Source organism: Durio zibethinus, chromosome 25, assembly GCF_047325235.1.
Source record: "Durio zibethinus cultivar Kanyao isolate XHJ-2024 chromosome 25, ASM4732523v1, whole genome shotgun sequence".
NCBI classification, from domain to species: Eukaryota; Viridiplantae; Streptophyta; class Magnoliopsida; order Malvales; family Malvaceae; genus Durio; species Durio zibethinus.
In genome coordinates, this window is record NC_143186.1 from 14,650,970 (window position 1) to 14,664,313 (window position 13,344).

General features: G+C 33.2%; 2 protein-coding genes across 3 annotated transcripts; both read right to left on the reverse strand.

Annotated features, from left to right (window-relative positions):
• Positions 1-74: 74 nt before the first annotated feature.
• Positions 75-3,651, reverse strand: LOC111276237 (putative exonuclease domain-containing protein At3g15140). Of its 2 annotated transcripts, none has more exons than XM_022862011.2 (6): positions 3,266-3,651; positions 2,146-2,348; positions 1,608-1,688; positions 1,342-1,467; positions 1,146-1,269; positions 75-596 (listed from the first exon to the last, which is right to left on the reverse strand). In XM_022862011.2, the coding sequence occupies exons 1-6, from the start codon at positions 3,530-3,532 to the stop codon at positions 372-374; spliced, it is 1,026 nt and encodes a 341-aa protein (XP_022717746.2). In that variant the 5' UTR covers positions 3,533-3,651; the 3' UTR covers positions 75-371. The 2 variants fall into 2 exon arrangements, with proteins under 2 accessions (XP_022717746.2, XP_089610975.1); XM_089754849.1 differs by having other exon boundaries at positions 3,280-3,485.
• Positions 3,652-4,003: 352 nt separating this feature from the next.
• LOC111275862 (E3 SUMO-protein ligase MMS21) lies at positions 4,004-8,007 on the reverse strand. Its single transcript, XM_022861439.2, is given in 8 exon segments — positions 4,004-4,282; positions 4,284-4,414; positions 4,492-4,577; positions 5,015-5,154; positions 6,494-6,604; positions 6,732-6,842; positions 7,662-7,733; positions 7,815-8,007. Coding segments are annotated over 8 exon segments (771 nt in total). The 5' UTR covers positions 7,911-8,007; the 3' UTR covers positions 4,004-4,258.
• Positions 8,008-13,344: the final 5,337 nt, after the last annotated feature.

Sequence of the window (13,344 nt, forward strand, 5' to 3'; positions counted from 1 at the left end):
CATTCTACAGTATGTTGATTTGATGGTAAATTTTTAGTTTTAATGATTAAGATTTGATTCTTGACATCCTCAAATACGAAATACAAAATACAACTATGTTCTTAAAGTGAATCTCCATTACATTATTGGGATAACAAAATTTAATCCCTATCAGTTGGATATTGCTCTACAACAAATATAGCAAATGAGACAAGTTTCCAAACCACAGCCTGCTCATAGAGTACTCACTACTCAAAACCTTCCAAGGAAGAATTTGACTAAGCATTATCTGGATTAAAAAGATAGCATCAAATGTCAAAACCAAAGAATGCAAGTTTCTATTCCCCAAATTTTACAGCTACCGTAGTATCACTGGAAGGTTTAGATTTAGCTTAAAGCCGCCTTTCTCTTCTTTGAGGAGCCCTAATGCGATTCTCATAGTGAAATTCAACTTTTTGAGATTCAGGATGCCTCCTTGCAGTAATTTGCATAAGAGCACCATCAGCAAGCATGTGTTGTAATACCCTTGCTATATTTTTTGAGTCATCAATACCTAGATGGTGACTACCCAATGCTGGAATTTCAAGCTGCTTCATCATGGACATCATTCCTCTGGCCTGTTATCCATGGTCAAGCAATTCATATCACATAAGAACAAAGAAGACAAGCATCCTTAAAGAAACAATTATATGAAGACATAATTAAAAGTAAAATCAAATGAAACTTTGATCTTTTTTGTTGTTGTTGTTATTGTTGATGAGAAAGGAGTGATAATGCAAGGTTGGATATAATAAATAAGTACAAACATGTTCATGACTGTTATGCTTGTGCCTAGCCTTCCATCAAGATCACTATTTCAGTTTTTCCGCCTACACTTCAGTACCCTTTTAAACTAAAAACAAAAGAAAAGAAAAGAGATTATTTCCTTAAGGCTTAGAAAATTATGGCTTTACAACCAGTTATAGAACCAAAAGAACTTAATCTTAATCAGGAAGGAAACAGGTTCACCCGGGATTGAATCGAGTAAAAATGATTTAAGCACAAAATCAAATTTATCATTTCAAGACATGAGTATTTGTCAGGCACTATCCATTTAAAGCTCCAAGATGCATCAAATCGAAGAAAGATGAAAACAGGGGCTCAGTCTCATTAAAGCTCGTAGTTACCTCACGCCCATAAAAATTTAGATAAACATCCTTTAGATTGATCCATTCCATAAAATATGGAGGGAGCTTGATCCCGGAAACTATGCATTGCTGAGGGATTTTTGTCTTCAAATCCCAGTTTCCACTGATATCAAAGAAATGAACATTCTTCAGTAGACAAAAAACAAATAAATATCAAATAGATTTCAAGACTCACCAAGTTACAAATGCTGCACAAGCAAGGCAGCCACCCTCTTCCTTTTTCCATAGGTTATGTTGAGTCAACCAAGCTTCAAACTGCTGAATAACTTCCATAAATGGCAGAGCTGTATAATGCCAGACTCTACAATCAAGTTAATTTTAGCAAGAAAACAAATTTCATTAGCCCAAAATACTACCAATTATCGTAGCAAGGAATTAGCCAGCAAAGTGGCAGCTGCTAATATCACTGATAAGATAGAACAAAAGTAGCTTCAGTATTACCTGTCAACCCCAATTTCACCATATTTTCCTTCAATATATTTGTTTATTGCTTGCTCACTCATCTTAGAGGGCCTCACAAACCTGTAACAATTTTTTTTTATAAGTTAGATATACAGTTTTGAAAAAGAACTAAACTCAGTTGCAACTAAGTTACACTACTATCAAAATGGGCATTACTTAGGTAATGGTCCATCATTTGCCACAAACTTTTGGAGGCAAAACCAGTCACTTGCAAAACTGGGTGAATTTTTTTTTCTTTTATTGAAGGACAAAGCTTTTAAGTTTTACATTCATGACCCCAAAATTTTGCTTGCCTTCTTTTCACTTTTAATTTAGTCTTTTAAACTCTAAGTTTTTTATTGTACAAAATATAAATTACATTAATTAATAAATCTTGAATCAAAATTAATATAAACTTTTTTTTTTTACATTTCAGCACACTCATATATTTTATCTAAGCAAAATTTTCAAAATTATACTATCATTAAAAATGAATTGCACTGGTGCCAAACATACTGTAAAGAAAAAATAAAGGAACCTGTGGAAGAAATCCACTAAACCCAATGATTTTGCATCCATCAGCAGCACAGGAAACTCAAGTATCTCAACTTTCCCTTCTAAATCCAGCACCAAGAGAAAATCCACATCTTGAGAGCATTTTTTATCACTGTCAGTGGCATTAACTTGAAGATCCCTGGAGCAATCATGATTAAACTTCTCCAGATGGATAGAATCATCCATCTGAAATGATAGAGTGACTAAATCAGATATCAGAACTAACAATACCTAATCTTCTTTTTTTTTTTTTTGGAAAATAACATTTCTACTCATATCTAAAACTTAAACATGACTAAGAGATTCAAAAGACTAGCATTTCCCACATTCAAACATCACAAACAATAATCAACCAAATTTACATGTTCTACTCGATTTCAGGACTAATAAGAAACAAACCAAAATGCTATTCTGGACATGGCAACATTGTCCGAGGGGAATTAAAATAAGCAGCTGGAAAATGCAAGTTTATGCAACCAACCTTTCTATAAAATGGTATGCAATTCGATCATATACTATGAAAATTTATACAACCCAACAAAAATATGATACTTTCTTTTTTTCTGGATTTCAGCACTTTACCTCAATGAAACCAATAAATACCAAACAAATCCACATAATCCTAATATAATAAGGCTTGGTTCCATCAGTATTTCTGTTACTTGCTCTTATTATTTGCTTATGCTTTGTAAAAAAAAAATATTAAAAAGGAAAAACAAAGACAAAGAAAAAAAATCATATTTGGTTGCATATTACCAAAATGCAATACGCTCCCAAAGAATTAATTATTCTATACAAAACTAAAGTCATTTATTTTGTTATTCAAAAAGTTAAATTTGAATTTTACTCTCAAAAATAAAATGAAACAGCAAAAAATAACAAGTGGAGGTGTGGAACCCAAATTGTATACCCAGAAAGACAAGCACATGTTTAAAAATATACCCACATATAAAATGGACACAAAAATCAGGCTTTTCAAATTAAGTCAAACAGATGGTAAGCACCAGAGAAATTGTGAAAATAAACAATGAAAATCAACAAAGGTTGGCATTTTCTTAGTGTTTGTGATAAAGAGTAGGGGTGGGAAAAGCTAGCAGGCAAACCTGAGTACACTTGCCTTGAGTGTAGTACAAACACATGGGCCTCCAACGACTACTACTACTACTACCCACTTGGGTTTCCATTGCAGCATACAAAGGAGAAGGAGGAGGAAGAGATGAAGAAGAGAAGGAGAACTGGGCTATAATGGAAAATTTGCATGAAGGAACATGAGGTAGAGTTGAATTAAATAATAGGTTTATGATTGGAGGAGAAAGAGAACGGCTGAACAGAGAAAAGATTCGAGAAACAGGAAACCTAGTACTATTCATGAAAGCCGCTGTCGAGAATGGCTTAAGTTCTGCTCCACGAGAAAGATTTTCTAGTATCTTAAGAATAAATGCTTAAGACTTGCAAGAAATTTTATACGGCGTCAAAAACCCAAAAATAATATGACTTGTCCCAACATAATACGTAAAAAAATAAAATAAAATCATTATCCACTATTAACATTTAACAGTTTTGATTTTTAAATTTTATAATAAAAATTAATAGTGTCACATATTTCAGTTTTTCTTAATTTTTTATTTAATATATCTTTTATGTTAAAATTTATTATTATTCTTTAATTTTATTAATTTTGTTATTACATTTTTATTTTCTTTGATTTTTTTTATAGAAAATAATTTCACAAAATATTTTGGTAATGTAAATAACAAAATTTCATCAATTCCGAATGAAAATTAACAAAATTAAAAATATAATGACAAAATTCCACGAAATTTAAGTATATTAACCCAGAATTTAATCTCAGATCGCTCATGAACTGAATTAGAATGATTCTGCAAAATGTATGAACATGATGAGTATCCAAGTTTCAAAATGGAGAAGTAAATGGTTTCAGAAATCAAAAGAAGAAAGAAGAAAGTGATTACGGTAAGAAAGGTGCATAATTACACTTCTATGTATTAAGACTGTACAAAGGAAATCTAATCAGCTAGGAGACCACAGTGACTCAATCATGATATCAAACCGGGAATGTTGCATAACTGCTTCCATCATGGACTCTCTTCCTCATGAGGCCTCCATCTCTGTAAAATCTTCTATCACACCAGTTCTAGCAGTCTCTTCACTCAATGAGCGCTGCTCCTCAATCTCAAAGAGTAACAATGGGTCGCAGGTAACTTTTTTCGCCTGCAGCATCTTAGGGCAAGCTGATAGAAGAAGAAATGGTCAGGAATGAGAGCACTATAGAGAAACAATAACTCTAATATGAAATCAAATGGTATACCTGATACGGGGCATTTAGCATTGCCACGCTTGGATTTTATGAAGTCCAGGATAGCATTCCTTTCGTAAATATGCTTGCAGTCCACGCTGCATCAGGGTAAACAACCTGGATATCATTTAAAACAAAACGACAGGTACAGAAATGCAAATTCGAATGCATGCTCATGTTTCTAAACAACTCAATCATATTGGCAACACCAAAAGGCCACCTTTCTATGAGTTAGATTTTCAGGTTTTCCTAACCAACTGAATCTCTTACAGCAAAAGGCAATGGAACTCCCATGCTTCCTACCATTCACACTCAAATTGAAACTTAAAAGATACTGTACCAAGCACATTGGCTTTTTGGGAAGTTTTTGAATGATACACTAATATATACGCACCTGTCCTAAAACAACAGAATAAAATAAAGAAAATTTTCAACTAAGAGCAAATACATCTCTCAAAACATAAACAAGTTAATCAGATAAAACAAAATACAAGTTTTCACTTGAAAGATCTGTTTATAATTAACTACATAATACCTGCGAACTGGTTCTGTTAGTTCAGTAATAGGCTTTCCAGTCAATGGACATTTAAGATTCTTAATATTGCTCTCCGTACTGGTCAAGACAATATCCTCCTGCTCTTCACCTGGCATTGGCTGTCCAGCATGATGAACATTCTGAGGAAGATTTAAGAACACCGGATATGTAAGAAATCCCACTTGAATGATCAGCCAAAATAGTTATAAATCATATTACCAATTAATATAAAAGCTTAAATATGAAGATCATTCGTAAATAGTGCGGCACATAATATCTCTTGGCATCCAGTATTTCAATTCTGGCATGAGTGAGAGAAAGTCAGCGCTTCGTAGATTTAGAGACCAACAGATTGCCCACCAACTGCAAACTAATATGAGGACTCCTATTTCATTGTAAATGCCACTGGGAAGCAGCCCTGACCATAATCTCAAATGCCATGTATTTATTGAACTCAAACACACCTCCACACTCGTCCCTCGACTGTTGCTTTCATTAGTAAGTAAAATTTCTTACACCAAGTGATCAAGACTCTAATCATAGCTACCTCTATTCTGATTGAAATGAAATTTGAGTACAAGGTATGTGACGGACCTATGCTTTGTTCAATCTTTCATTCTGGTGGACTTGCACAGGAGGGGTAGTGAATAAACCAGGCTACACAACATCATCTTAACATTTAAGAAGATCAGTGGTCCCATATTGCCAACGCATCAAAACCAGAATAAGGTCTACACTTATTGTCTTTGCTTAGGTAGGACATCCATTGTTCCAAAATTCCTATTAAAGATTAAGGCATGAAACTCCACCAAAAACCATATCCAGTACAAATGCTACATGAAAACCAAAGGCCAAGGTTATCTCAATAAAACTCTATGTTATTTGACATGCTTTCTTTGGTCATAATGCACCTATAAATTCTATAATGTTTTCTTCAAGTAAATAACCAAAGCCATAATGAGCTTAACCTTTCACAATACGAGGCAACCATCAGCCAGGAGAAAACATTTGCGAACAAATTCTCAACTTGCTCAGCATTATGCATTTTTCTGTCATTCATTTTTATAGTTCTTAGATTATTACTCATGTCTTCCACCTTCTTTCCTCCCCCGTGCATATATATATATATATATATATATATATATATATATATATATATAGAGAGAGAGAGAGAGAGAGAGAGAGAGAGAAGGAAATGATTCTGACAAAACCGAATTATCCATGCTAGTTTGCATTTCTATACAAACAAACATGTTGATTTTGTCTACATACATACATACATACGTACATACATACATATGCATATAAATGCATGCATAATATGCAACCCATAATGTTTCAGAATCGGAAAGTCAAGGAGACCAACAATCCTTAGTACAAAATCAGATTAGCAGTATAAGAAGATAAAAAATAATCACTGACTTGACACTTCCATCTTAATAATTTCAAAAAATGGCTTGATGAGTTTAAAAAACATACCCAGACAGCTTGCCGGAACTGATGTATCAATGGATGATTCTGTGGACTTGAAGATGAACTAGCCTTGACCTTTTCAAACTCGGTATCAAGCAACTTCTTAAAATCAGTTAACTGTGGTTAAACATGCAAGCAGCAGATGACATTAATTTAGTAAGTGTTAGCACATTTAAATATCATGTTATTACTAAACCAATATATATATATATATATATATATATATGCATAAAAAAAAATGCACCTCAGTCCCAGGTTGGTATGCATCTCCAACAGATTGAATAGCTGATGAATAATGTAGGCAGTTTTCATGAGCTTCTACCAGTTCAACAACAGCATCTTCGAGCTGCTTCACCTACAAATCAAACTATCATCAATATCTACGGTACCAAAAAGGATTTTGTGATCTGATTATCTTTAAACTTTTGGTTTTGAAGTCAACATATATCAAAATATTGTTTTGCTTATTTCATTTATTCTTCAACATTATTTTTGACCTCTTTCTAGAAGCTATTGTAACAACAGAGGTTGAAACATACAAACCAGTCCGTAGAGCTACAACTCAAATGAAGCACTCTTTCCAAAACCCTAAAAAACCTAGGAGCTGGCACTACACAACATGGTTACAATGCTACCAACCAAAACCCCAACCAACAAAATAAACCACTCTCATGTAACTTACCTCCATATTAATCATCCTTATTAATCAATCAAAGGGAGATAACGGACAAAATAAATATTTACATAATCATTTTGATCATCTCATCTTGTTTCAGGCTTTACTCGAGCAAAAGGTTAGGCAATAGTTAAAAGTTTTAATGCATTTTTTTTTTCAAAAATTTCAACACTTTCTTAATAAAACAAATATAAAGGTTTTTAAAAAATGGGGTTTACCACTAAGCTTATTGGAATCGACTCCAGGACTATGGGTCTCGACACAGTTGAAACCCAAAAGACAAAGAAAAGATGGGGTTTTATGGGTGTTGGACAAAATCTAAACCCAATCGAATCCCACATTTCCCCACTACTTTTTACACCAAGAAATCCAACACAGAAGCAAATTAAAAAAAAAAATTTCCTTTTAACATATTTCCAGTAGCTAAACAGGGGGAAGAAAATAAAAATTTATGCTTTAAAAAGAATATATTATCATATAAAATAAATATTTAAATACCATCTCAGTTTGATTATCTCTCTCTAAATCCACCGCGATTTCCCTCATAAAATTCAAAGATTTTCTTATATCCTGAAAAAGAAATAAAGAATTCAAATTGTTTTGTGAAAATAGACAAAAATTAAAACTTTAATAATAAAAAAAAAAACTTACGGTGACAAGCGTTTGATTATCGGAGTAAAGATTGGAAGCGGCGCGTCTGATTCTGCCAATGACGCCGTCGGAGCGAGATGCCGATGTCGACGCCATTTAGGGTTCTGGATCGGGTCGTTTTACGGTTTCCCGAACTGCTTGGGTTTTTGGGGTACTGATTTAATGATTTGGAGGGAGAGGGGCAAGAAAAAGAGAGGGAAGAAGAAGATATAATTCTAACGTGAAAAACGCTGCGTTTCCTGATGCCATTAAAACGCACCGTTTACTGGTATTGTTTCTTTTTTCATTAGTTGTATATTGACCTTTTTTCTTTCCTAAAACAAATTGTTTTTTATTTTTTTAATTGAATCAAGATAATTTCTTTGAGTTTATATGAAAAAATTCCCTCCAAAAACTTTTTCATAAACATTTTTTGTATAATTAGAATGTTATAGACCAAAATAGATTGGACATGAACTTTGGTTATTAATACAATTATTGGACTTTGTTTCTTTATTTTGTTGTAAGGAGGCCATTTTACTTACAAAAATATGTGTTATTGTTGAGGGAAGGGAATGGAAGGTTGTCGAGAATTTCAAGATGCAGCTGTAGGAGGTGTGAGAGCAGGATAAAACAAAAGTAAAAGAATACTATACTGTCATTCAATTATGCAATTATGGAATCTCTCTTTTTCTCTTTGAATTTCTCTTCCCTATATCTTCTTCCTCTCAAGTCTTTGTTCTTAGTCTTCTTTTTTTTATGACTTTCTGTAAATTTTTTCATTTTAATTCTTGAAATTTGAGTTTGTAACATTGGTATCAGAGCCCCGACCCGGCACTCATGGCAGATGGGATCACCACTAGGATGCAAAAGGAAATCTATCAAAATGCCCAAGATATTTCCAAGCTACAGAATGATATTCAACAGCTGGATGCAATGATGGAGTAGAGGTTTGAAATCATGTAAACTCAACTATTGAAACACTTAAAGAAACTACTTGAAATGGCTCCTAAGGATGGTAGCTTGACATCTCAGAAGCAAGAAAGAGATTAAGTTTCTGTTAGCGGACCAGAGAAAATAATGGGAAAAGAATTGGCCTCTAGCATTTAAGCTCCATAACCATTTTATTGTGAGGAAATTTTCAACAACTTTCTGCCAATATCTCAAAACAAGTATTTATTTCCAGATTCATCTAAGATTTTTTAAATTGGACTGTCTTAAATTTTGTAGGGAGGATTTCAAAGGGTGGATTATGAAACTAGAACAGTATTTTAAGGCTAAAAAAGTTCTTAAAATTGCTAAAGTAAGAGTTGTAATATTAAGTCTAGAGGTGAAGGCATTGCAATGGTATCAACACTATACCAGGACACAAGGTGGGTTTGATAAATCGATATGGATAGATTATATTAAGGAGACGAAAGACAAATTTGCTTATGAAGAATATGATGATCCCATGGCTGAATTAGTATAACTAAAGCAAACAACCACAGTAGAGCAATGTTATGAAGATTTTTTGGGTATCTTGAATATTTTACAGTTGTCTGATTTTTACGACTTGAGCATTTTTATAAGTAACTTAAAACTAAACATTTCTCGATCCATTAAACTCTTTAGGCCTATCACCTTGAACCAAGCTTTACTTTCCGCTAAACAAATTGAGTTTATTATTTACCTTGACACTAAAAGAACCTACACTTGTTCAAAACCAACTTTTACTACATACCAGACCATCTCTACCAGTACTCACACAAGAACCAGTAACTCGCCTTCTTTGTTACCAACACCTAAGGCTCCACCAGAACCTAACATTTTTCAAACAACCAATATAAAAACCTTTAACCAACCATCAAACAGAAACTATACCCTTTATGGTAGTATAAACAGCTTAAAGCCCATTACCAAAAGAACTACACCAATTGAAATTGAGGAAATGAGGAAGAAGGGATTATGTTATTGATGCGGACCTAAGTATACAGTGGGCCATAAGTGCATGAGGTCTCAACTATATCAATTACTTGTTGATGATTATGAAAAAATGGGTGACACAGAAGAATTTTTTGATTGTATAGACAATCTTAAAGTGTTAATGGCTGAAAAAGAAGGGAATGATCAACCGATGATTTCTCTACACTCGATGCCTGGTGTTTTTGAGTTCCAGACCATGTAGATACAAGGAGTGGTAAAAAATAATGAATTAATTGTGTTGATAGATTCTGGGAGCACCTACAATTTTATAGTCATATCACTGCTTAAGGCATTAGGATTACACACTAGATAGAACTATCAAGCTAGTGTGACCATAGCAAATGGTGAAAATGTTAGGACCGCTGGTTTGTGTCAGAATTTACAATGGTCAGTATTGGAGGCAGAATTCACAACTGACTTTATGTCCTTCCCCTTGAAGGATTATGATGTGGTGTTTGGGGTTCAATGGTTGAAAATCTTAGGACCTATAATATGGGACTTCTTTGCCTTGACTATGCAATTCGAATTTCAAGGCCAACGGAAGACACTTCATCAAATTCAGCCTTGGAAACCAGATGTGACCAGTGAGAATAGCATTCTTGTCCTAACCTTGGTGAGGGAACGTTTGACGCCAATATCTTTTTAGTTGACAATGGTGTATTCGGGGTTATTTCCATAAATACAGACATTCACGTAGGAGGTGAGGATTTTTATCAGATGATTATGGAGTATTTAGAAGAGAGGAGGATCAAGAAAAGGTCTCATGAATGGTAACTCATCAACAAGCAGAAACCAATTTGGTTGTGCAAGCCAAAGGAGATAATTAAGGAGAAGTATCTTATCTTACAAGAGCTTGACCAATGATTGGGAAGAGCACCTTGTTTTCAAGCGCTTTTTTATTGAAGGTCAGCTTAAGTTCAAGGCTATTCTGTTTGTACTAAAGAGGGCTTCATTTGTTCTCTTTGACACTTGGAAAAAAAACAATATCAAGTTCCATGTTAATAGGGTGTTCATTATGGATGACTGTGAAGCACTCCTTCAAGGATACCTAGGACTTGTGAAAGGTGTTGTTGACTCTAATGACTATGAAAACTTGCAACTCAACATTTCTCATGAGATGCTACAGTAGAATAAGATTTTGAAATTGATTAGGAAGAACCTTGTTAAACAGTGCCTTGAGATATTTAATGAGATTGCTGATAACAAAGAGAGATATGAGCTGTTTGCAGAGGGATGATCAGTTGTTGAATTTGTGCTTAAATCCCTTTATAAGTTATTTAGCTAGAGCATAGAGATAACCCTTACAAAGTTGGATGTCACTCTTAGCAATGCTGTTTACAAGTTAAATGTTAGGCCTTTGTTAAGGTTGGCTTGCAGCACAATTTTTTATATTGCCTTGAGTTTCATTGATTTGTTGATTCAGCACATACAACCTCCCAAAGATGTTTTGAAGGTAGGATATTTAGTTGAACCATCATTTGTGGCAAAGCCAAGCTTGGTCGAGCATCACCATTTCCTAAAAAGAACAGGGCAGAAAGAGTGTCTCCCTTGCTTTCCATTGAGGACGTTGTTGTCGACAAGTTTGCTGATAATGCTAATAGCACGGTGATGTCAGCATATATGAGCTTGTTGGAATTGAAGAAGCATTTGCATTTGATCCTTGAGGACAAGGATCTTCCTCATAGGGGAGATATTGTTACAGACCAAAATGGATTGGGGTTGGACTTGAGCTATATTATAATTACTGGACATTGATTCTCTATTCTACTATAAGGCCTAAGTTGAGTGAGGCCCTTTTATTTTAAAAAATGTGTTACCGTTGAGGGAAGTTAAGAGAATTGTTAGGTTGTCATCTGAGAATTGTTAGGTTGTCATCCGAGAATTCCAGGATGCAACTATAAGGTGTGAGACCAGGATAAAACAACAGTAAAGGAACATTGTACTGTCATTCGATTATGCAATTATGGAATCTTTCTTTTCTCTCTTAATTATTTTTCCTATTTCTTCTTCCTCTCATGTCTTTGTTCCGAATCTTCTTCTTCTTATAACTTTATGGAAAATTTTCATTTTAATTCTTGAAATTTGGGCTTGTAACAGAAACCACAATCTAAAAATAAAAAAAATTACAAATATTACGATTGAACCCCGAATCCACTTACAAGTTGATTGGACTCTTAAAAATCTAACTATAGAATAATCTTTTCGACTCGGTGAAAACTCTCTAATCAACTCTTAAATAAAACCTTAATTAGTTAAAATATTAAATTTAATTGAGAGGAATCAAATTTAAAAATGAAATTTTTGTTGCTTAGAATATGTAGGAATTATTTAAGAAATAGACTTGTTCACGAAAATGGTGGTTCACTAGCTTGGTTCGGTCCAAGTTGGGCTTTGTACAAAATTTTTCAAACACGTGTCTGACTCGAATTAGTAGTGGTTATTATTAAATGATTATTTTTAAATTAATTCCCTCAAGCTTCGGGGACTTCCCCATGCCTCCAAATTATTTTCAAAACTTGTAGTGATTGGCCTTGTAATTAGCTTCATAATTTGACTAATTTTTCTACAAAGTTTTGGTAAAATTTCATTGTCCAAATCTTCGGCTCAGTTGTTGTAGACTTTGAACAGATTATAACTTATCATTGGCTGAAACTAATGTTCCACTTGTAAACAAATTTTCTTTTATTTTTAGTCCAAAAATATTTGTTGAATTCAGCTATCATGTAATTCTAGTACACGAATTAAATATTTATATCAACTATCATCATCCATGAAATCATATATAAATTTAAAATATAAGATTTAATTCAATTAATTTATATAATCACTCATAAAAACTAAACAGATATAAAGTTCAAACCCTTCACCTGTTACCTATTCTTCTATTCTCAAATTCTTGGATGTTAATTTCGAGCAACCTGGTCAGGCGACATTAATTGCTATTGTTTTTTTTTATTCTGCGAGTCATCTAATGAGATTACTTAAGTAGCATCTTTAACTGTTAAACATAAGAATTCAACCTCTAATCATATTGTTAATTAAGAAATTAAAATACCATTTGATTATATTATGAGGTAAACAAAATTATTCAACAAACTAATAATGGTAAATATATATTTTCTTACTAAAAAAAATTGAAACTCAATTCCTTGATTATGTAGAAATAATATACACACTAATCGTTAAGCTAAATACTTCGGTTTTGATATACGAATTAGTGAGCATGGTAATTACTTTCGATTTAACTATATGTTTCTTAGAATATCGGATCTAATTAACTATATCTTTGAGCATACATATATTAATTAAGTACACTTAATTGACATAAACTCACTTCTTGATTAATAAGTTCTCATTGATAATTAGCAAGTAATTACATAATAGAAATTTTTATTTGATATTTTTAATGTTACAATGTAGTATTTGGAAATTCCAAAATTAACAGTCCAATAGTTCTGGACTACTGGTGTACATAAAAATTTAAAACCATGTAAATAAAAAATTAATATTCTTTCAAATCAAAGATTCTTATCTATCTAGTTACTCCATTTGCCATTAGCAGAGAACACTTATGCATCAGACTTTT

Bases quoted from the DNA above. Each gene is read 5' to 3' on its own strand.
- LOC111276237 (XM_022862011.2), bottom strand. From the start codon at position 3,532: ATGAATAGTACTAGGTTTCCTGTTTCTCGAATCTTTTCTCTGTTCAGC. The intron at 2,349-3,265 runs GTTTGCCTGCTA...CTATCATTTCAG, and splicing joins CTCAAGGCAAGTGTACTCAG to ATGGATGATTCTATCCATCT. The intron at 1,270-1,341 runs GTGAGTCTTGAA...CTTTGATATCAG, and splicing joins TGTGCAGCATTTGTAACTTG to TGGAAACTGGGATTTGAAGA.